The sequence below is a fragment of the Magnolia sinica genome, chromosome 14 (genome assembly GCF_029962835.1).
Source record: "Magnolia sinica isolate HGM2019 chromosome 14, MsV1, whole genome shotgun sequence".
NCBI classification, from domain to species: Eukaryota; Viridiplantae; Streptophyta; class Magnoliopsida; order Magnoliales; family Magnoliaceae; genus Magnolia; species Magnolia sinica.
Window position 1 is genome coordinate 17,274,576 of NC_080586.1, and position 24,518 is coordinate 17,299,093.

General features: G+C 43.4%; 2 protein-coding genes across 2 annotated transcripts; one reads left to right on the plus strand and one right to left on the minus strand.

The window, feature by feature from the left end:
* Positions 1 to 18: 18 nt before the first annotated feature.
* LOC131224902 (heat shock factor-binding protein-like) lies at positions 19 to 1,646 on the plus strand. Its single transcript, XM_058220344.1, has 5 exons — positions 19 to 42; positions 158 to 211; positions 621 to 644; positions 748 to 790; positions 1,368 to 1,646. The coding sequence occupies exons 1-5, from the start codon at positions 19 to 21 to the stop codon at positions 1,493 to 1,495; spliced, it is 273 nt and encodes a 90-aa protein (XP_058076327.1). The 3' UTR covers positions 1,496 to 1,646.
* A 7,586-nt stretch (positions 1,647 to 9,232) lies between these two features.
* On the minus strand, positions 9,233 to 9,883 carry LOC131225569 (protein RALF-like 1). The gene has a single exon (XM_058221120.1). The coding sequence runs from the start codon at positions 9,818 to 9,820 to the stop codon at positions 9,461 to 9,463; it is 360 nt and encodes a 119-aa protein (XP_058077103.1). The 5' UTR covers positions 9,821 to 9,883; the 3' UTR covers positions 9,233 to 9,460.
* Between the last annotated feature and the right edge of the window lie 14,635 nt (positions 9,884 to 24,518).

Consider the following 24,518-nt stretch of genomic DNA (forward strand, 5'->3'; position numbering starts at 1 on the left):
CTTCTTCCTATGTAATCCATGATTCAAACTGTGAATGATTTTGTAAGATATGGCCTATTTTTAATCTCTCATTCCATACAGTAGCTCACTAAATCATGTTTTATATTGAAACTCATGGAAAGCATTGTGAGTAGGATCTGATCAGCTGTGCTTTCAGAACGGACAAGAATCAGATAATCCAAAACAAAGCACTGCTGATATGACTGATTATGTGAGTTCTTCTCATCTAGCACTTGGCAATGTTGGCATTCCCTTATTTTATTACTGCAAGAGTAATTATTTGTGGCCCGTTTCAATTCATATCAGATTAGGCAGATATCCGTTTTTATCAGATAAAGACCTTTTATATCTTTATTCCATGAATTGGCCTAACTGACTTTCGCTGCTTTGTTGTGAGTCATGCTCACAAGACAAGTGACAAAATCCAACTCTAATAGGGCAGACTGGATTTGCTAATCTACCGGACAAACCATGTTAGCAGCCGACCTCTCATGATTGTAGAAGTTTCTTAGGATGCTGCCAAGGAAAAAAGAAAGAAAGAAAGAAAGAAAAAGAAAAAAAGAAAAAAAGGAAAAAGAAAAATAAAGAACCCTAATGCAACCTTTCCTTCTCTCTTCCAGGTGCAAAGTCTTCTTCAGCAGATGGTGAGTTATTCTTTATGATTGGAAATTTGGAACCTGGTTTTTAGGAAAATCTGGAAAGTTGAAATCTGGGGATGGGCTTCTTACTGAAAACCTGTGTTTGCAGCAATCCAAGTTCCAGGCAATGTCTGACTCCATTGTTTCGGAGAATATCCCTTTTTACCAGTCTTTATTTGCAGCTCCCCTTGCATGAGGCTCGGATGACGAATTTAAACTGTTTCCACTTTCTTTCTAAATTTTCGGCCAGTAATAGACTTTTCATAATGGGGGGTTCCTCAGACATGGCAATATATCAAGCCCACACATGCCTCCCACCTTCACAAGCTGACACATGCCAAAATGTGTATGAGACATTTGAGTTGTGTATCTGGTGGGGCCCAAAAGTCAGGCTAGTCGACTCATCAGATGGGTTGCATGTATGAAATGATGGTTGGCTAGAAAATAATGGTCATGGTTGGCATTTAACATCCACTTCTGATCCACCTGATGAGTGGACTGGCTTAATCACCTGATGGATAGCTCGTGTCTTGCACACGTGTGCCAAGTTCACACGTGTCTGCGGCTTGGGATCCCATGAGGGTGGAATTAAGCAATCCTCTGTCATCCCCAATAGTGTTTGTTTTTTGCTACTTGTGTTGGGGGAGCATATGAAACTGTTGAATCTGTTTGCATTTGCATGACATGCATAAGTAGATGTGATATAGTTTTGCTTTAACTGGGAAGCACTCAACGAAATGGGCAGCCGCATAGGTGAGTTGGTGAAGAGCATCAATGATCTCAAAGCTGAGATGGGGACAGAGGGCTCTCCTTCCCCCATGGTGCCATCGAAAAGGTCTGAAGATGGATCATCGTAAGATTCCATATGCGGAGTACAAGCGAGAGATGAAATGGTGAGTCCGATTAATTGAAAAATGAGCCAAAGAGCTTTTAGCTCATTTGTCTCGCTTTGTCTCTCACTGTTTGAAATTATATTTATATGGCAACTGAAACTGTTTAGCTTATATATATACATATTCCACTTGGATTGACTGAGATCGTGGGAGTGTTATTTTGGGGTTAATGTAGTTTCAAGGTCTCTGTTACATTCACAAGGATGCAAGAACATGATTTTGTGCTTGCACTTAACAAGAGCATGCAATGGCACGTTTAATTATGTTGGATACCATAGATACTTTCGTTGGATTAGGATATCAAAGATAAAAGAAGCTTTGAGAAATATGAGAATAGGGAAGGCGCTTAGACCAGATGGTATACCAATAGAGGTTTGGAATTGGGTTATTTTGGTTGAAAAAGTTGTTCAATGAGATTGTAGGATCGAAGAGAATGCTAGATGAACAGAGGAAAAGTACCATGGTAACTATTTATAAGAACAAAGGAGACATACATAGCTATATTAACTAATGTTGGTTGAACTTATGAACCGTTCTATGAAACTTTGTGAGAGAGTGTTTGAGCTTAGGAGGCTTACCGATGAAGCTATTTTCCTACTTAGACAATTGATGGAGAAATATAGGGAGAGGAGAAAGGATCTCCACACGGTCTTTATTTACTTAGAGTAAGCATATGATAGGGTCCCTAGAGAGTTAATTTGGTGGTTGTAAAGAAATGAGTCTCAAGAGAATCTGTTGACATTGTTGAGGATATGTATGAGGGAGTGGTAACAAATATGAGGACCAATAGATGAGAGCCAAGTGAGTTCCCAATTACTATAGGCTTACACTAGAGGTTGGCAAGGAGCCCATACCTTTTTGCATTCATTGTGGATGAGTTAACAAGAGCATTTGCAGGAAGAGATCCCGTGATGTATGTTGTTTGTGGACAACATAGTTTTGATTGACAAGATGAGGGAGGGCGTAAACACAATGCTATATTTATGGAGTTAGAATCTAAAGGATGTAAAAGTAGTTGTACTAGAACAGTGTGTATAGAGTGCAATTTTAGTAATAATAGGAGTGAAAACAAGGAATTAGTTAAGATTGCTGACCAAGAAGTTTCCCAAAATGACCACTTTTGATACCTTAGGTCAATAATTCATAAGAGTGGAGAGATTGAAAAGGATGTTGCCCACAGAATTCAAGCTGGGTGGAAAGGGAGATACTGCCTTTGGAGTTTTATGTGATCATCATGTACCACTCAAATTGAAAGGGATTTTTTTTTTGGATAGCTAGAAGACTGACCATGCTTTATGGGACAGAATTTTGGGCAGTTAAAGAACACATTTCATAGGATGAGTGTAGCTGAAACGAGGATGTTGTGATGGATGAGTGGCAAGACGAGGAATGATAGAATTAGAAATGAATGGATTGGAGGGAACATAGTAGTACCAATAAGTAATAAGATGAGGGAAAGTAGATTTAAATGGTTTTGTCATGTGCAATGGAAACCAAGAACCATGCCGGTTAGGAGCGAGTTGGTTCAAGTTGAAGGCTCTAGAGGTTCAAGGGGAAGGCCCAAAAGGACGTAGATGGAGATAGTACGAAAAGACTTGGTCGCCTATGGTCTAACTGAAGGTCTGGCCCTTGATAGAGTGGAATGGCTCATGTAGCTGACCCCAGTTAACTGGGATAAGGCTTAGATGACAATGCAATGGCGCGTTTGGATGCGCATCGCATGGAATTGCAATAATTTGATTCAATGTAAGAATGATCCGAGTGGTGTAGGTACGTTTAACTCATAATGAGATCATTTCTCTAATAGTGATTCTATGGACCTGAGGCGACTGTGATTTCAATTTTAGGATTAGTTCCTCATTATGAATGGTGTGGGGCCTAGCCCACCACTGTATCATTGCAATTTAATTTTATTGGGCGTCCAAACGCTGCCTAAAGCTTGTGATGTTTGCAGGTTGCAGACCTGGTTATGCTTGATTATTGTGTTGTTTGAGCGCTCTTATTATAACTATCTCCTTGTGTTGGTTGAGTCACATGTATCCACATGCAGGCACATGTGCATATATGGAACATGTGATCCCAACTTTCTATGATGTTTGAAATAATGCTTATATCTTCTGCCTGAAAAATCATACCATTTCACTCTTAAGGTGGCCATAACGAACAACATATACTGACAGTTATTTTTGTTTTCAAGCCATTCATTTGTTTTGATACGTTATGGTCCACCTGAGGTGTGAAATGGCTTGATTTTTATGCCATAAGATCTAAATAGCGTAGCTCACCTGATTGAAAGCTCAGATCTTAAACACGGCACCTGCATGTTTGTGGAATTAGCAAACTCTCATAAACTATATATACTTTATGTAATGTCAAATACTTCGGACACCGCCAGATTTCTCTAAAGACATTGCATTACTGTATCTAAAACAAAATGAGTATGGAAGAATTCTGCTGCCTGTATCATGGTTCATGCTTCTTTGTAGGGCCCACATCTTTGCTCACCAACGACTCACCAATTGCTAATGGAGGAATTCAAACACACAAAAACACTCGCACCCACCCACCCCACATGGGCACTCAATGTTCAAACAGGGTCTGACTACTGCTAAGCCATGGAGCTGGACCCAAGGAATTGGGGTTATTATTACTGCTTGCCCACATCTATATAGTTGTTTTTTATGATGCAAATATGAGCTGTTGATATTACTAAAACCTCTCTAGTTTTTCCTGACCATTGAAATTGTGATTAAACAGAACCAGCAGAAAATGGAAATGACAAAAACGCCCTCGAAGTGCTTGATGCTCCTCAATTTTCTCGTTGAACGGAAGCCTATCCTTGTATTGCACGAAGACATGATTTCCTTGTGAAAATACGATGATGACCAACTAACCATTTTAGAATTCTTGACCTTAATAACCTTGGCTGCGACAGAGATGATGGAACTTCCCTTTTTTAATGGCCAAAGTACCCCTTGAAACTTCTGATCCAGAAGTCTCACCAGAAATGAAAACGACAGCCACATTGGCTATGAACAGCGTGGCCCATTCACATGCATCTAAAACTGGTGAATTTATGCGGGTGGGCCCTGATTAAGCATCTACCATGACCTTATATTTCTGGGAGATGATATGGTAGTACCTGTCCAAATGGGTTGAGTTTAAAAACCTGAAAACTCATTTTGACATGTTTGTTCATTCTGGTTGGGTTGACTTGAACTATGGACCCGAGTCGACTCAGTAACTAATAAAAATATCAGTAAATAGCAGAAAACAAACTGTCACTATTACCTAGCTTGCTGGTTGAGCGTGTTTGCTCATCCTGTAGAGGTTGTGGGTTTGATTGAGTCACCATGAGTTGCATTGAGTTGACTAGAGTTATCAAGTTTTTAGTCTGGGTTGAATCACTCTCAGAATCGAGGTTTCTGTTTACTCGGCTTGAAATTTTGCTGTGCCGAGTTGAGTCTGCCTGCTGAGTTTTGAGTCAAATTAGCCAATTGTAGAACTATGGTCAGGTTGACCCTATGGATCCATGGGCCTGACCGGAGGTCCAAAATTTGGACGTATTGGAGCCATGCCTAGGTCTGATATTCTGTCTTGATTGCTAAATTAGTAGGGTTGTACATCGAGTCGAGTCGAGGTGGGCCAAGCTTGGCTTGACTTGTCCGTGCTCTCTTCGAGTTTAAGTTCGAGCTCGGCTTCGAGCCTACTATTGGAACTTGGCTTGTTTGCCAAACCTTTCGAGTCAAGCTCAAGGCAAGCTAGTGGATCAAATCGAGGCAAGCTGCTCCCAACCCCACCCAACTCAACCCAGCAACCTAAGTCAACTCCCAAATCAAATATTCAATTATATATATATATATATATATATATATATATATATATATATATATATATGGAAAAGGTACTATGCGCTCGACCTCACGGGTCCGTCCCATGAGGTCAAGCTGTGTGGGCCCCACCGTGATGTGTTTCGAACATCTACCCCATCAGTCAGATGCACCATTCCATCATGGGCCTAGGTCTCAAAAATCAAGTCAATTCATGACTTGTGTGGGTCACACCACATACAGAAGTGGGGAGGGGCTGTGCACTATTAAAACATTCATATTCATTTTTTTGGGCCCACCGAGATGTGGTTTGCAAATCCAGCCCATCCATTATGTGTGTCCCACTTGCATGAGGGTTCAGACCAAGTTTTAGCAGCATTCAAAACTCAGGTGGGCCCCGCCAAGTGCTTTTATATGTTTTAACAGTGTCTTCACATGATTTTAGATGGTATGGCCCACTTGAGTTCCGTATACGGTTGATTTTTGGGCTATCCCATAATTTAAAGGGGACCCATCAAATGCACGGTGTTGATGGTCAACACGCATCACGATGGGGCCCACACAGCTCGACCTCACCGGAGCCGAGCTTGAGCTTCGAGTTGAGCCGAGTTCAATCATTGTTTTCAAAACAAGCTGGGTCATTTGAAGCTTGGCTCACCTCGAGTCGTCATTAGAGTCGAGCCAAGCCGAGCGAGCTTTTCGAGCTAGCTCGGGTCCTCTCAAAATCAACCTGATCCGACCTAATTTTTGAGTGAGATTTTTTACCATTCTGAAATGAACCCAACCCAGAGTCACATGAATAGTTGATTGCTGCATGCTCTACTCAATTCCCACTTACTCGTATTAGGACATCCAGGCTCCCGTGGGCCCCAACATGTATATAACTAATCTTGAAAATCAGGCTGATTGACTCATTAGATGGTCCATGTGCCCTTGGAACTCATTGCAGTTGAACCTTGATATAAGCAACATATTCTGGGTATTATTTGTGCAGGTTTTGTACTCTTAACCAAGCCTGGCCAAGATCCCATTAGTCCTGACCCATGAGATCAATGGACCTTGTCTCTATTCTCTTGTTTCCAGACCCAACCCAGATTTTAATGAGTTGGGTCAGACCCGATTATTAAAACAGGTTGGGTCCAGACTCTCCGTGACCTGACCCCATTTGCACCTCTATTTGGCAGAGCCGGACTCTCGCTGCACCATACTTGGAATGGTTATGTAATAATCTAGTGCCCTTAAAGTGGCCCCATCATCTTTCGGCCATATTCGAAGAATACATTCGTTACACAATCCTATTTATAGCTTTCTTCTCTTTTGGGGCTAAATACCAACTGCTAAGTGCTAACCTCATTTTTCGTTTCCTACAATCTATTTGAAGGCCATGCTGATTAGATAGCTACCATCATATAATTTACGTCGGTTTTGAACCATTTTCAGTACATGTTAGGTGCAACTAGATTGACGTTCGGGATTGGAGTATCACCCCATGGTTTCCCCCTTAAAAAACATGAAGGATTTTTCCTTTTCTTTTTTTGGATGCCACTGTTCATAGGGCTAGACGGCAATTAATGTTCACCACAATTTAATTTTCACATGTTGGATTCGTGCATGGATCCAGCCCGTTGAATTGCAGGCTCCATTAGATAGAAAATGGTTGTAAAATAGGGACTAATGGAATGTTCCTAACCATTGTTGCCCATAGAATATATGGGTTTGGATTAGTAAGTGGCCCAAATTCAACAAGCAACATCAGAGAGTTGAAAGAGTTTCTTACCTTTACAACTAGCAGGCTATGACCCATCCGCAAAGGCCCCCTTGATTTGGACGGTTAGGATTGTCATCAAGTTGGCCATAACCGGATGTGCCCTGGCTTCAAAATGACATTGATCACTCTCAGAGGTAGGCCGTACCCCACGCCTATGTTGAAATTGAGTTAAAAAGAGTGTCTTATCTGTACAACTGGCTGGCTATGATCAATACGCAATGGGCCCCACAATTTGGTCGGTTTAGATAGTCGAGTTGGACATAAATGAAGGTGACCTGGCCCCAAAATCTGGCCGCACAAACCCCGCATGTCAAAATTGAATACAGACTAATTTCATTACCAACCGTCCATTTTCCTCGTACACGTGGCCCCACATGATGACTGCACTGGCCTGACTTTTGGGTATGGGCGAGCCCCACCTGATAGACGGCCCACATGGTGCTCAGACTCGCATGATTTATTATACTATACCGCTTGTACCCTTTGCCCTGATAACAAAACCAAGCGATTCTTTTGTTCTATAATCTGACCTGCTTTCGAAAAAGCCGTACTTTGAGGAGAAGAAAGGGAAAAATATTTCTCAAATAAGGTGGGCCCCACTAGCACTGATTACGGGTTTATGGTCGACATCACAAGAGAAAAAAAAGAAAAAGCTTTTTGATTCGGTGGTCCGCCTAACCAGTAAATGAGCTGGCGCACCTGCTACCCAACGTGGAAAAAGCATGGGACCAGGCCCCTCGGTTGTGGTCAAAATGCATGCTAGGCCCCACCATTCCATGGGTAAAAACTGATATTTTCCCGTTTTGGCAGTACGGTGGAATGATCTTAGTTTCATAGATATGAATTCCACCTCTTTCAAATTGAAAGGGGGCATCTTTTGAAGGTCATGACTCATGTCTTTGGCGTGCCTTTAATTAAGGATCATGCGCTGCACGTGGTGGGGTCGCTCTTGTACCATCGCAAGTCATTAATCTTAAGTGATCTACGCCGTTGATTGGGTCACACGATATAAATGATGCGGTGGGGTCGAGCCCACTAGCACAAGTAGGTGGACCACGGGTTCTTTTTTAGCATTCCCAACAAGAAAGATATTGGAAATAAATTTCACATTATTATTTATTATTATAACAGCTATTATTAGATCTAGATTGCACTGTGTTATGTGTTGGCTACAACTCACCTACTGAACATGAACATGTGGCAGACATGAATGTGGGCCCCATCGTAGGCTACCACCATTCAACTAATGGCGAATCAATGTGCCTTCGGAGCTAATGCACCATCCCAATCAGACCCACGATTTGGACGTTCAGATTGTCATGGTCGTATGCCAACTGTACACATTTTGTTTTTTGAAAATGATGATATTTTTTGGTATTAAAAAAGCATAAATTTTATTTATTATTAAATTTTTTTTAATGGTTGATAATTTGCACTCTGAATTCCTAAAATATTCACAAAAAAAAAAAAAAAAAACATTTTCACTCATGATTTTGGTTCTTTCTTTTTTATATAATTTTAATTTCCATTTCCAGTAGAAGGGTTGGTTTTTCTTTTTTTTTTCCTTGCCCTCCATCAAGAGTCAGGCTTCAGTATTCTACATTTGAGGCTACTTTCCCTCTTGGAAAAGAATAAATGTGAGAGACGGAATCCAAAGACTACCATTCAAGGAAGTGCCAGACTCTTTTCTACACCATTTTCCAATGGTGATGCCTCATCCTCCTCCTCACATGTGGAACATCCAATTAATTGGCTATTAAATTGAACGGTTAAAGATAAAGATGGTGAGTATCCCAAATCCCAATAACACAAAAAAATCATAATTTTTGGGCAATGCTCCATCCACAATAGGTTCAGCCATTTGGATGGTCTGGATACCCAAATTACATTATTAAAATATTTATTATTTCTTCTTCATAAAAACCCAAATCCCCAAATTTCAATTCCATGACAAGAAGAAATAAAATCAAAACATTACAACCATTAAAAAAAAAAAAGTTGCAACAAAGCCCATTATGAAACATCAAAATAAGAATCAAATATTCTTGTAAAAATGATGTTTCTACACAAATCCAAAAAAGAGAAAAAAGAAAGACAACCCAATAAAAAAAATGACAATAAAATTCAGTTCTAAAAATGAATGATGTTTTACACATACAAACCCAATAATAATTATAGTTTAAACAGAACAAGATAAGAAGCATCTCTTGGAAACAAGAAAAACCATCCAATCTCTCTCTCTCTCTCATCAATGTATAATAACAAACACTAACATGGTTGGAACATATCACAAACACATAAGAAGAAGAGAGGGAAAGAGATGGAGAGAAACTAATTCCTGCACCGTGTGATGGCGCTGCACCCACGGCGGTACGGATTGGCCTGGGCCCCAGGCCTGCAGTTGTAGTAGGAAGCGCCACGTCGCGAGCAAGGGACGCTGTTGCGCCTGAGGGCTTGGTAGCTGATGTACTGGCTAGTGGCGAGGATGCGGCGGTTGATCTCTGAGTCCATGGAGAACTCGTCGCCTGCCAGGCATTCTGCGATTGACCCAGTACAGGCAGATCCAGATGGGAGCCACCCAAGTTGATGGTGATCGCCGGCGTTGGCTAGTGGGCCGGAGATGATCGTGAAGATGACGAGGAGGAGGATGATGGAGAGGTTTTTGGCTGAGATTGCTGCTGGAATTGCCATTTCTGGCGTTTTGAGTCTCTCTCTCCCTCTCTCTCTCTCTCTCTTCTGTGGCTGCGACACTTGCATATGGGTTGGAGTGTGGTGCTTGTTTTCTTATATGGTTGGTGGGGTTTTGGGAATGACCTTAGATTTTCTGATAATTACGTAACGTCTGTTGAGATGCCACTGGGCTTTGTGGAGATGGTTCTCGTTCGGACCCGAATCCTCCGCAACGTCTGTTGTATAGGCGGCGCGTGCAACACTCCAGCTCTGTAGGGGGGCAATTCGTTGTGGGTGAGACATCCACTCCGTCCATCGGTTGAGACAGGTGGTCTTCACCGTACATAGATAAAAATCAACGGTATTTAAAAATCATGTGTGCTGCACCATGGGAACAGTTTTGAATCACGATTGAAATATCTTAATTCACGTGGTGTGGCCCACCTGAGTTTTGGATCAGGATTAATTTTACTGGGTTTATTAATAGTGGTGGGGATCACCTCATGAATGGGTTGGATGACATATAAACAAGGTGGATCTAGGAAGTTTTTTATTGTAGGCGTCCCTATCCCCACAGATCAGTGGTGTGGCCCACCTGAGTTTTGTCCTAACGTGAGACGTGACCGCTGATGGACGGATTGGATGTTTCACACACATCAGCTGTCTCAGTCCCACCTTACTCGGACGCGAATTGCCTGTGCCCCGGCCAGATGAGCTTCCTGTGGTCGGTTTCTGTGGGGCCCACAGAGATACCCGTGACAAATCCACTCCGTCCATTCAGTTTCTCAAGTTTACAATAGGCCAGGAGTCGGAAAATCGGGCAGATCCAAAACTAAGCTGGCCACACCCGCAGTGGAAACTTTCTCGGGGCCACAGAAGTTTTGTATCACGATGATATTTTCTCCTATAGCTTATCTGAGTGGTAGTAACCTTATGAACGGTTTGGATGACATATAAACATCATGGTGGGCTCCGGGAAGGTTTCAATGGTGGACGTTTCCATTGTCACTGCTTCGTGTGGTGGCCCCTTGAGTTATGGATCTATCTGATTTTTTTAATTCCGGTCCATTGTGACGTTTTGAAACCAATGGACGGAGTGGATTTATCATATGAATCTCCGTGGGTCCCACATAGCCTCCCATCACAAAAACTTCCTGTAGCCGGGGGCACAGGCAATTCGCGTACACTTGACTCGTTGTTGGAGTAGAAAGTAAAAAGATAAAAATATCATAATGTAATCGAGTGTGATGATACGCAGGCACTTAAATTTTTATTAGAATAATTAGAATTGCATACGTGGCATAGAAGTTACTTACACTAAATCGTGCATTATCGGTATGAGATATAACATGGACCAGAAATTGAGCTTATTTGGTTTTCTGACCATTGGATTAGCGGTCATTTATTTCGACGGTGAGAAAACCAGAGTATCAATGGTCCTATTTCAACGAACAAGTGTCCAAGAATCAAAGGGTTGGATTGTTCAACAAATCTGAGATTGGGTCTGTGGCTTACCTACGGTAGGTTGCACAATTTAATCAGTTTAATTTGAGTTAATGTATGTAACGTTGACCATCTATGAGTGCCTGCATATCAATCTTGATACCCTACCAGAGTATTTAATAACTCCCGCAAGTAGAAGTGGATTTTGAAAGAGACGTTACAGGATACCGGATCGGATACTCTTTTTTTAAAATTATTCTGACAAGTTGGGGTATAGTTTGGTAATCCAGACCATCGGTCTGTTGCGTAAGATTGTGGATGGACCATGACTTAAAACATTCCTAGATTGGAAGGTTGCAGCCGTCGATCTTGAATTTTTATTTTTTAATGAATGGCGACCGTTGTTGTGATTCTCTTGTTAACCATCCACTTCAGGTCACCACAAATATTTTTTTTCTTTTTTTTTCTTTTTTGTTAAGTTAGGATTTCTGGGGTACTGTCCGTCCATGATGATATGCAACCGGATCAGTGGTCTAGATTACTAAGGTATGAGTCCAAAAATGAGGAAGCAGCCTTTACAAGGACGTCCACACTTGAAACCTTCCCAGGGTCTACCGTGATATTTTTTTTTCCATCCAACCTATTTCATGGGGTCATGTAGACCTGGACGAAGGGAGAACACAAATGTCGGCTTGATCCAAAACTTTAGTGGCCCCCAATAATTTTTCAATGGTGGGATTTCAATCCCTAGTGTGTGGTAATCTTGAACATTGTATCTACTTTATTTTTGATCTTGTAGCCTAAAATGACATGAAGAAAAGTATGAACGGAATGGATAAAACACATACATCACAATGGGGTCCACAGAGGTCCTGCTTGTATCCAGGTGGGGCTAGACGCAACTAGGGGTGTACACGAACCGAGCTAGCTCGATTAGCTCACTCGACTCGACTCGAAAAGGCTTGATTCGACTCGGTTTGGAGTTGAGTTCGAGCCGAGTTGAGCTGATTTTTTGAGCTCAAAAATGAGTTTGAGCAAGCCCCAACTCAACTCAACTCAGATCGAATCCAGCTCAAATCGAACTCGGATCGAATCAGTTTGGTGACTCGATTATTTTGCCATTGATCTGGTTCACCAACTATTTGATAAAATGACTCAACGAAATGTGGCTGTCAACCATTGCCTCTGTTTTTATCTACACGGAACAAGAAGCTTCCAAAACTCAGGTTGTCGCTGCTTTTCCACAATGTAAAAGTTTGGTTCGCGCCAATCTTCATGCTCGGGAGGACTCTATAAGTTGGATAGTCAAAGCTCTGCCAAACATCTCTACTCCCATCTCTCAAGATGAGATTTCCAGATTTTGTGAGCTCTGCAACAGGAAGACTACTCATTGAAATGGTCGTTTGCCATAGGGTCATCCCGCTTCCGTCTAAAATCGCAAGGTTTCCATCGTTGTTGAGAGTGAAATGTCTGGAAGAGTTTGTGAGCCATTTTTATTTTTATTTTTTACTTTTTACGTTACTTAGAAGGTATTTGATAAAACACTTGTAAAATCATTACCTCTGTTTGTAAAACAGTGAGATTTTTAAGTTGCAGCTCATGTGCTTGTGGAAATGCCTTAATGACAAACTTAGCTCGATCTTGGCTCAAGCTCAAGTTGCAGCTCATGTGCTTGTGGAAATGCCTTAATGACAAACTCAGCTCGATCTTGGCTCAAGCTCGGCCCGAGCTGGCCTGAGTTGCTGATCGAAGGGTTGAGTTGGCCAGTCAGGCTCGATGACTGAGCCGAGCCGGGTTCACGCTAAGGTTAGCGAATATTCGAGCCCAGTCGAGCCGAGGTCAGCTCCACTTGGTACGACTCAATGTACACCACTGGACACAATCAACCGCGTTTTTTATTCGCGAGGTTAGGTAATTAGGTGAAAAAGGGGAGTTGAGTCTATTCAAATCAACATTCTGTACCCGAGGGTTTGTGCAATGTACTCGGCTTTTAGTTTTCTTCACGCGTTGCCACATGTTTCAGCAATCCAGACTGTGGGTACATGGGGCCCCACGAGATTCACCAATAATCTACCCATTAATCCAATCTTAGCCCTTCGATTTGGTGCCTGTTATTAAACGGTGAATAAGTAAAATGCAGCAAGCAAAGGCCAAATATTGGTGGCTGGGATGGGTTTTTGAGGAGCAGTCCATCCAATGGTCCAGATCACTGAACCGTGGGTCCCACTAGTAAATACTGAAATCGTGTGGTCGAGGGGCACATAAAAGCTCTCTCTCCGATAAGGTATGAGGACAAAACTCGTAATTTAAAGGGAATGAGTGGGTATGTTGTAGCCTTGTAGGTGAACCTAAGGGCACTTCGGTTGACTGGCTTTATATTTAATTGGTAATTAAAAAAAGAAGAAAAGATGGCATCTAGGGTTTGCACCTGTTCCCAGGTCCGTCCAAGAATCCGTTACGGAACACGTTTTCTCTGCCTCCGTTACCGTTAAATACGACGGCCGTTAAAGAAGCATTTTAACGTTGTTTATCTTCTAACGGGAAAGAGTACGGAGCACAGGAGTGCTTGCCAGAGATTCGGACTTCTTACCACAACCACGTCCTGGCAAAGCGCGTTGGACGCGGATTGCCTGTGACCCCGGGCACCGAGATATACATGTGCTCGGGGCTGTGTGAAGGCTGTTGGGATGTCCGTAACTAATCTATTCTATACATCTGTTTTGAAATAACATAATATGATAGAATTATAAAAATCAGGTAGATCCAAGAATTAGGTGAGCCACACGAACGAAACAGTGGGAACAAAACATTCACTGTCCAAACCTTCTTGCAGCTGGACGCGGATTGCGTCCTTCCCCCGCCCGTCTATAGCGCCGAATGGGTAGTTGTGTGGGTGGGCCCACCGTGATGTATCTATTCATCCAAGCCGTCCATCTTTTTTCTCATATCATTTTAAGGCATGAACACAACACAAATTCATGGCTAAAGTGGACCACACCAAATAATAAGCTCGGTTGCATTAAATGCACGTAGCATTAAATGATAGCTGCATTATATGCAAGAGTCATGGTATGGCTCATTTTAGCGTGGGATCTGCCTCATTTTATGTTAATGCCTTAAAATGATACGATACGAGAAAAGGGATGAACGGCTTGGATAAACTGACACATCACGGTGGACCCGCCTACAGAACTGCCCGTCCAGGGCTAGGGAAGGGCGGGGTAGGATGCAATCCGCGTCCCTTGCTGCTGACCGAGATGTTTGCATGCCATCTAAACCGTTCAAACCCTCAACCAGGTGTTGATACTCCCAAGAGCCTACCACCACCGGAGTAAGAGCAAGGACCCAGTTTTAGATAAGCCTGATTTTTAGAATACTATTATAAGGTGGTCTTTCAAAATAGATGTACGGAGTGGACTCTTAATGGACATCTGGGGGGGGGGAAGGATTGGCTACTCCCCCTGCCACTAGCTGGTGGTCGGTGCTTTGTGGGCCCCACAATGATGTATGTGTTTCATCCATTCCATTCATCCATTTTTAAATATCATTTTAGACCCTTATCCCAAAATTGAGAGGGATATCAATTTCAGTGGACCACACCACAGGAAGACAATAGTGATTAGATGTCCACCATTAAAATCCTTCTAAACCCCACAGTACTGTTTAATTGACATCCAATCTGTTGATTAGGTCATACAGGCCCAGATGAAGGGAAAAAACAAATATCAGATTGATCCAAAACTTTTATGGCCCACAAAAGGTTTTTAATGGTCGACGCTCATTCAACACTGTTTCCTATAATGTGGTCTGCTTGAGATTGAGATATGACTCATTTTTGGTCTCATATCATAAAATGATATGGAAAAATATATGGACAGCATGGATGAAACACATACATCATGGTGGGCCCCACAGAGCACCGACCATCAGCCATTGGCTGGTGTCAGGCGAGTAGCCAATTCGTTTCCCTATTTGGGTCCACACAGGCCGGGTTCAGAGATATCCTGCTTAGCCCATCATAGGCACTGGTAAGTTAGGTGGAGCCCTCCATGACATTTGGGATAAATCTATCCTGGCTGTGTATTTTTTTCAGCATATTTTAGGAGATAATATAAAAAAATCAGGTGGGTCTATAAACACCCAGATCCATAGCTCAAGTGGTAGACTGAGTGAAAGATAGCTCGCTTTAACACTAAGGTCTTGGCATGGATTTCCTAGTGGGGGTGCCTAACAGTGAAGTGTGATCGTAGCCCGGTGGCTAGTGGTCGGTGCTATGTGAGCCCTACCATGATGAATTTGTTTCATCCATGCCGTTTATCTATTTTTATTGATAATTTTTAAGCAAAACGAGGGGGGATATAGTTTTTCCATTTTTATATATAATTTTATGGCTTAATTCAAAAAATAAGTGGGATATAAATCTCAAGTGAACCACACCGTGGGAAAACAATAGTTATTGGATATCCACTGTTAAAATCCTCCTAAGGCCTACTGTATTGTTTATTTGACATCCAATATGTTGATTAGGTCATACAGACCAATGAAGATAAAAAACAAAGATCAGCTTGATCCAAAACTTTCATGACCCTAAAAAGTTTTTAATGGAAGAGGTTTATTCAGCACTGCTTCCTATAATGTGGTCCACTTGAGATTGGGATATACCTTATTTTTGGTCTCATATTCTTAAAATGATATATAAAAATAGATAGACGGCATGGATGAAATATATACATCATGGTGGGGCCCACGGACACTGACTATCAGCCATGGGCCGGTGGCAAGGGAAGTAGCCAATCCATTTCGTTTTCTTACTCCCCTCACTTTTTTGCCCGGGAAAAACGGATGTACGGCTGGATCTACAAACATAACCGTGGCCCTGCCCGGTGCGTTTGGGGGCGTTCGGCCTGTGATGGGATTAGGTGGGATGGAATTGCATTTGGTCCCGTGCCATTTCTGCTAGATGTTTGGGAAGAATGAAAAAGCTTGAAATTAGATTCGATGGAATTGCATTGGGTTCCATGCCAATTTTACTCAATGTTAGCAAGTTGTGTAGGTTCCACTATGATGTGTGGGCTATGTCCATGTCGTCCACCCATTTTTCGAGATCATTTTAAAGCATGGCCAAAAAATCAGGTAGATCTAAAGCTCAAGTGGACCTCACCATAAAAAGCAATTGGGATTGAATACCTACCTTTGAAAACTTCTTTGGAGCCACCTAAGCTTTTGATCTACCTCATTTTCAGGCTCATGCCATAAAATGAGGTTATAAAACACATGAACGACTTAGATATAACATATGTGTTATTTTCAATAGTTTCAAATGATGGTAGGTATATCCATACAATGTACCATCATATTACAAACTTGGAGTTAAGCTTATCCCATGGTAATGGGGACAATCCCTGCAATATATAATAATTACATTTTTTTTTTTTTTAATCCCATCCCACCTCATCATTCCCAATAACATGCGCCAAACGCCCTATTATCCACCGAGTGGGATAGAGCCTACACGCGTGAGGGCCACACATGTGACTGACGATCTCGGACATCTGCACAGGGTCCCCTTTACGACAAGGGAGGTATTTATTTATGTATAATGGGCACCAGAGAGCGGACGCGGTTTGTCAGTGACCCAACAACAACCACCTAGCTAGTGGGTGTCCAAGCTCCATTGGCTCCAAAATGATTTTCGTTTGTTTTCTTTTATTTACACACGCACACACACCCCCACACACTCACGCTAGTGGAATTTCACCACATATGGATACTCGAACCCTTGACCGGGTGTTGAAACTCCTGACAGTCTACCACCCCAGCAGGAATAAGGATCAGGCTCCAAAATGATGTATGCGTTTTATACACGCGGTTTATTTATTTTTTCAACATACTTCAGGGCATGAGCTTAAAATGAGGCAGATCCAAAGCTTAAATAGACCACGGCACATGAAACAGTGGGCGGGAGAATAATGTCTACCGCTTAAAATTTCAACAGTAATCATTAAATCCCCTCTTGTGGCGTGGTTCACTTGAGCTTAGGATCTGCTTTATTTTTGGGCTCAGACGAATCTGCTTTATTTTTGGGCTCATTCTCTAAAATTAGCTAGCAAAATGTATAAATGGTTTAAATAAAACACATATGCCGTGGTGTGGCCCATGGGGCTTTGACCCTAGCTAGTTGGGCCAAGGTCACCAGCCAAACCGCCTCCCTTATATATATGCACATGTTTTTAGCTTGTACTGGTGGGAGACTAACTGAGTTATACATGAATTGAATTGAGTTATCTTGGCTCAGCTTGGCTCGGCTCGGCCAGCAACCTAGCCTAGGTTGAACTCAACTCAGCTCAGTCCTCAAGCCTGACTAGGCAACTTTACTCAGCTTGTTCAGTAGCTCAGGCTAGCTAGAGTCAAGATTGAGATTGATCTTTCGAGCTGAGTTTGAGTTTAGATTTTATAGTTTTTAATATATATATATAATATATTATATATTATAATATAAATTGTTGATGCAAAAATCCGGTCCACCCTCTTTAGACCTTCGAATACCTGCACAAGAAGAAGACAAAGGAGACCCTGGCTAGAGCAGGGGACCCTCCGATGCTAAAGTCGGGCAATGAATCTGAGTCTTATAGTATTGAGGGATTCTGGGAGAGAGTTTTTGCGTACCTTTCACCCTTGAAGTGTCTCTCATTTATAAGAGAGGGAGGATCCCGCCGTACAGGGATTCTCTCCATGATTTTTAGGAGATTTGATTTAGCCGTAATCTATTTACGGATGCTTCCCGATCCCGAGATCCTCGGGATTGAGAATCCTTTCCCATGATTTTCTGAACAATATTTAAGCTTACACCGTCTCTTCCTTGCTCGGTTCGGCCTTGACCGACTCAAGTAACAGATGAGTCTCGGCTGGTTACAAGGATAAAGTTTTTTACCTCCTATCGGACGGAACAGGATCGGCTTATGGCCATCATTCTTCCTTAATCCAATAACTGACACTTAATCGACCTTGTATGAGTCGGCTTTATGGTCGGTCGGGTTGCTTTTAGCTTCAGGGCATCAATCGGCCCCTTTAGACATTGCTTCCTCGTTAACCGAGCCAACTTTATGTGTCTTACTTTGCCTATGGCTCCTGACCCTTAAGGTCTCAGTCAGGATTCGTTTCCTAGGAATCCGAGCTAAGTCTCTCCTCTAAGCTTTGTCTCGTACGTTGCCTCGGACTCTCGGGCAATGCCGATAGAGTTGGTCCATTTCATAACTGGGTCTCCGGACTTGGTGTTTTTTCCCAACAGTAAGCCCTCTGCTCCTTGTGTTAGTTAGGTCGACACTAAGGAGTAATGAGTTTTTTGAGTCGGTGTGCCCTGGAGACCGAGGTTATGATGGGGCATTTAATGCTTCTTGTGTTGTTCTTAACTGGCGTCGGTTCGATCCTCAAGGTCGCACAAGCAGACAGCTGTCAGAACGTTTCGTCCGCTTATGAGCATCGAAGGCGTGGCGAGGGCGTTATTTGCATCAATCGGCGTGCGCCATGTGTCAGGCGGGAGAGTCGAAGCATGCGTCAATTTAACTCATCCTTAAATGTCCTTGCCATGTGGAGGTATAAAAGGGGAGAGCGGGATTTGTTTTCCATTTTCGTGCGAGCTTTCCTTTCCCGTTTTCTCTTCTTCCTTTCTCCTCCTCCCTGCCTGTCTTCGCATTTCGCCACTTCCTTTATTACTTTCGCTCCTCCTTTTTACTTCCCCAACTGTGCGCTTTTTGCCTCTCCGATGAATTTTCTTTCCCTCCCTTTCCTTTTCAACTTTTTAATGGCAGCGCATTCTTCAAGTCCACAGGAAGGGATTTCCTGTAATGAGGACGAAACGGGACATCTCTGGAATGTCTCGGAATCGCCCTCATTGCTGGCGGAGATGGCGATTAATGCCAATGAAGCTTTCCGGTTCTCTGAAAGAACGTCTGGAACTTCAGCAAAACGTCCTGCTTTGGCGGGTCCTTCCAGCGAAGGGGCGTCTCTGGTGACTGCCCTTGGGAGACCTAACCCCCATTTTTCTGAGGATGACTTGGAAGAAGAGGATGAGGAGTTAGAGGAAACCATTGAATCGGTTCCCCTCAGAAGGTCAGTCAGGGCCGTTGAGTCGGCAGATGAAGAGGGAGATGCTGCCGAGGGAGAAGTTGGAGACGATCAGAAGGGTCCAATCCCATCAGTTTTAACTGAGGTGGATTTAGACAGGCTCCAAGCCGGGTATCATGTCCCCGACTCGGTTATTATTTGTCTTCCCCTTCCAAGTGAATTGTCTGACCATCCTCCTGCTGGGATGGTTGCAATTTTTCAAGTCGCAATGCAATGTGGCTTACGTCTGCCCCTCCAACCCGTTGCTTGAGATTCTGTCCCAACACCGAATCAATCCTGGGCAGATAGTGTCGAACGGGTGGAGGAACTTGTTCGGATGTTCAGTGTTGTGGGCTGAGACAGAGCAACCCCCACTGACTATGGAAGAGTTCCTTTATCTATACCAAATACGGTCAAACCCTCAACAACTCGGCTGGTACTTCTTGTGCGCTTGGCAGAACAAGGGCGGTCTTTTGATAACCTACCCTCTTACCTCCAACAAACACTGAAAAGAAAGGTGGTTCTAGGCATGTGGTCGTTGGAAAACTGTCGAGCTTGGGCTCTTCGAATCTCGTATTCCCTGGACGTTTTCTGAAGCAGGTGACTCGACATTTCCTTTCTTTGTATCTTTTTTGTTTTAACATTCCCGAGTATGACTGAATGCTTTTTGCAGATATCCTCAAGAGAAGGTCGAAGCTAGGAGTTGGTGCTCTAACTCGGATCAAGGATCTGAGGGGACTAAGTCCCGAAGATCAGTCTTGGAAGACTCTTCTTCAACTGGAGTGTCTCCTTCTCTCGGGCCTAGATTCTGCCATGACAGGTATCCTCGATTTATTCTGACGCATTTCTATTGGATTCTATCTAACTCTTTACCTTATCTAATACAGAGATGGCCGAAGCTGGACCCTTCCTTAAACTGGCGTAAAAAATGAAGGCTCCTCCGAGGTCGGTGCTTCTGTCAGAGCCTCGTCCTTCAAAGAAGGCGAAGACGGCTCCGAAGGCTAAGGAGCTATCCATCCCAGTCGCCCCTGCTCCGGTCGTCTCGACCGTTGTCGTGCTTTCTGACCCCGAAGAGAGGGCAGAAGAGACAGGAGCGGCTCTTGCCGAGTTTCAAGTTGTTTTTGAGCCGGAGCTCGTTACAGAGCGGGTCTCGGAACTAAGAGAGGAGCAAAGAGGGCAGACTTCAGGAGGGGGGATGACTCAACAGGAGCCTTCGCCTTTCCAGCAGGTGGTATCGCGGATGATCCCTTGGGTCATTGCTCATGGGAGCGAGAGAGACTTCGCTAGTCTCTACAACGTCTCTTCGCTGCAAACTCTTGGTCATGCGGCGAAGATACTTCTTGAGGTAACGTCGGTAATCTCTCTCTTTTTTTGTTTATGATTTCTTCTATTGGTGACTCAGTCTAACCACATATTTTCCTTGTGTAGTTAGCTCCTTGTTTGGTTAAGGCCTGCTCAGATCTGACTGCCGCTCAAAAGCAGGCAGCTAAGGCGGGAGTAAAAGTCGAGGCTTCCTTGGCTCGACCTGGAATTCTGTCGGGCGAGTTGGGACTCGCTTGTATCAGAGTGGATATATGGCTTGTATCAAGGTGATGAAGGAATCTTTTCCCGACTTTGATCTCTCGAGATTTGAAGAAGCTGCCGCTGATTCCGAATAATCGGAGGCCGAGGCCGCTGAACCTGCTGATGCTGCGGCTGGTGTCGACGTCGTCAAGACAGCTCCTGAGGTTGCTCCTAGTAGTGGTAGTTGAGTCTGAACCACTTCTTTTGGTACCATCATCAGCTCCATTTTTGGCACTAACACCAGCTCTCCAAACAGACCGAGCTCCAGGGCAGGTTCGAAAGTATCCACTGCCAAGGAAGGTGCTTGCGTGTTACGGCCGACCTTTCCTTTCGATTTTAATCTTTTTACTTTATTAATGTAATGCCACAACAAGATGTAACTCGATGTAACAAACGCACTGATAAATGAATATACTCGATTTTCTTTTATTCATCTTGATTCAGTTTACATGCTTGTTGGTTTTAAATTTTTCTGAACACTTCGCTGGGCTGACCTAGGTATAGTAGATTTTTAGATGCTCGGCGTTCCACGGTGGGGTAGCAACTGTCCAGTTAAGTCTTCTAATTGATATGTTCCTGATCGGATGGTGCTTGAGATGACATAGGGTCCTTCCCAATTGGATCTCAGTGTGCCTGCACCAACTTCCTTAGTATTGAGGAACGTTTTTTAGAGAACCATGTCCCCGACTCGAAATCACTTGACCTTAACTCGGGCATTATAAAACTGACCTACTTGTTACTGTCGAGTCATAGTTCGTAATCGAACTCTTTCTCTTTGTTCGTCCACAAGGTCAAGTCCGAGGGCCAAGAGTTCTTCATTATCATCTTCGTTAAACGAACTGATTCGGGCTGAGGGCAGCCCGATCTCGATCGGGGTAACGGCTTCCGAGCCATAAGCGAGGCAGAAAGGGGTTTTTCCTGTAGCAGTTCGAATCTTGGTTCGGTATGCCCACAGTATCTTTGGGAGTTCTTCGGCCCACGCTCCTTTGGCTCGGTCAAGCTTAGTTCGGAGATGTCATTTGATGATCTTATTGACCGCCTCAACTTGTCTGTTCGTCTGAGGATGATGGGGTGATGCATATACATTTCTGATTTCGAGATTATTGCACATTTCACGAAAGCTCTTATTGTCAAACTGCTTCCCATTGTCGGTAACAATGATCTGGGGTACTTCAAAACGGTAGACAATATTCTTCCATACGAAGTCTGTGATCTTTTGCTCAGTTATTTTTGCCAGTGGCTCAGCCTCGGCCCACTTTGTAAAGTAGTTCACTGCTACGACAACGAATTTGGTCTGTCCTTTTTCCATGGGTAGTGGTCCGATAATATTGATTCCCCACTGCACGAAGGGCCAAAGATCGGTCATTTGGAGTCAGCCCCTCCGGGGGTTGCCTCGGAATGGCTGCGAACCGTTGACATTTGTCGCATCTGTCGACGAGGTTACGAGCATCGTGCTGGATGGTCGGCCAATAGTACCCCTGACGAAGAACCTTATGCGTGAGTGATCGTCCTTCTGAATGGTTTCCACATATTCCTTCATGTATTTCTCGTAGTACGTAATCAGCTTCTCTGGGGTTTAGGCATTGTAGTAACGGAGCGTAATAACCTTTCTTATATAGCACCCCGTTGAGTATGGTGTAGCGAGAAGCTCGGATTTTTAATCGTCGAGCCTCGGCGTGATCTTCGGACAACTTTTCATTGTCGAGATGTCGGATAATCGAGTCGAGCCAAGTGTGCTCCGAATCGATTGTATGCACAGTCGAGCTAACTGGTTCACCGATACTCGGTTCGGCGACGTACTCGATTGGAATGGACCTTGGTATGTCATCCTCGTCAGCTAAGGCAAGTCTCGCTAGCAGATAGGCTTTGGCGTTTTCTATCCGATAGATCCGAGTAACCACACATTGTTGGAATCCATCGATTAACTCTTTGGCTTTCTCCATGTATGCTTTCAATTGCTCTTTACATATTTGATATACACCAGTGACTTGATTGACGACCAATTGTGAATCGCTGAAAACATTGAGATGCGTAACACCCAAACTGGCCGCGAGTCGGAGGCCGAACAATAAAGCTTCATATTCTTCTGTGTTGTTTGAGGCTTGTAATCCAAGTCTTAAGGCATACTACATGTAGGTTTGATCAGGAGTTTCCAGCATTACTCCTGCCCCACTTGCCTTAGAGTTGGAGGAGCCATCGATATATAGCTTCCAGGGGATTAGGTCGGGCGCTGACTCAAGAGAAGCGGTGATCAATTCTTCAGTAGGCTCAGTATTCCAAGTCATGAATCTGTTCGTGGTGTCACTTCAACAATGAAGTCGACCACGGCTTGCCCCTTAACTGCTACTCTCGGCTTAAATTGGATATCGAATTCGCTGAGTTCAATCGCCCACTTCGTGAGTCGGCCTGAAGCTTCTGGTTTCTGTAGGACCTAACGTAGTGGGAGATCAGTCATGACGATAATTGCATGAGCTTGAAAATATGGCCGAAGTCATCACAAGGAGACAATTAACACTAGGGCCACTTTTTCCAGGAGTGGGTATCTCGTCTCTGCCGGTAGTAGTGCTATGCTGACGTAATAAACTGGCAGTTGTTTCCCTTTGTACTCCCATATCAGTGCCGAGCTAACCGCTGCCTCAGACACCGTAATATACAACAGCAGGGCTTCTCCTGGCTCGAGTTTCGATAAGAGGGGCGGAGACCCGAGGTAAGACTTTAATTGCTGGAACACTGCTTCGCACTCTTCCGTCTAATCCACCGTTTGTCGTCCCTTCAATTGTTTGAAAAACGGGAGACATTTATCGATGGATCGGGAGAGGAAACGGTTGAGTGCCGCTACTCGTCCAGTCAATCTTTGTATGTCTTTTTTAGTTTTCAGAGACTCCATGTCAAGTAATGCCTTAATTTTTTTCGGATTTACCTCGATTCCTCGCTGGCTGATTAGGAATCCGATGAACTTTCTAGAGCTCACACTAAAGGCACATTTGCTCGGGGTCAACTTCATTTGGAACTTGCGTAAGATCAGGAACATTTCTTCTAGGTCGGCTATATGGTCAGCGGCATGTACACTTTTGATAAGCATATCGTCAATGTACACTTCCATGGTTTGGCCGATCAACCGAGTAAAGATTTTGTTCACTAATCTTTGATAAGTTGCTTCAGCATTTTTCAAACCAAACGGCATCACTCGGTAACAATAAAGTCCTTTGTCGGTGACAAAGGTGGTCTTAGATTTATCAGACTGATATATTACAATTTGATTGTACCCTGAATAAGCATCCATAAAACTAAGAAGTTCGTGCTCCGCAGTACTATCCATCAACTGATCAATCCTTGGAAGGGAAAAACTATCCTTTGCGCAGGCTTTATTCAGGTCGGTATAGTCAATACAGACATGCCACTTCCCATTGGCCTTTTTCATAAGTACGACGTTGGCTACCCATTTCGGATAATCTCTTTTATGAATTTGGCCTTGAGGAGCTTGCTAACCTCTTCTTCAATGATTGCGTACCTTTCAGGACCTAGGGGACGTCGCTTCTGTCGGATCAGCCTGTAGGTTGAATCGATGTTAAGTCGATATGTGATAACGGATGGGTCGATTCCTGGCATG

Bases quoted from the DNA above. Each gene is read 5' to 3' on its own strand.
- LOC131224902 (XM_058220344.1), top strand. From the start codon at position 19: ATGATTCAAACTGTGAATGATTTT. The intron at 43-157 runs GTAAGATATGGC...CTGTGCTTTCAG, and splicing joins TTCAAACTGTGAATGATTTT to AACGGACAAGAATCAGATAA. The intron at 212-620 runs GTGAGTTCTTCT...TCTCTCTTCCAG, and splicing joins CTGCTGATATGACTGATTAT to GTGCAAAGTCTTCTTCAGCA.
- LOC131225569 (XM_058221120.1), bottom strand. From the start codon at position 9,820: ATGGCAATTCCAGCAGCAATCTCAGCCAAAAACCTCTCCATCATCCTC.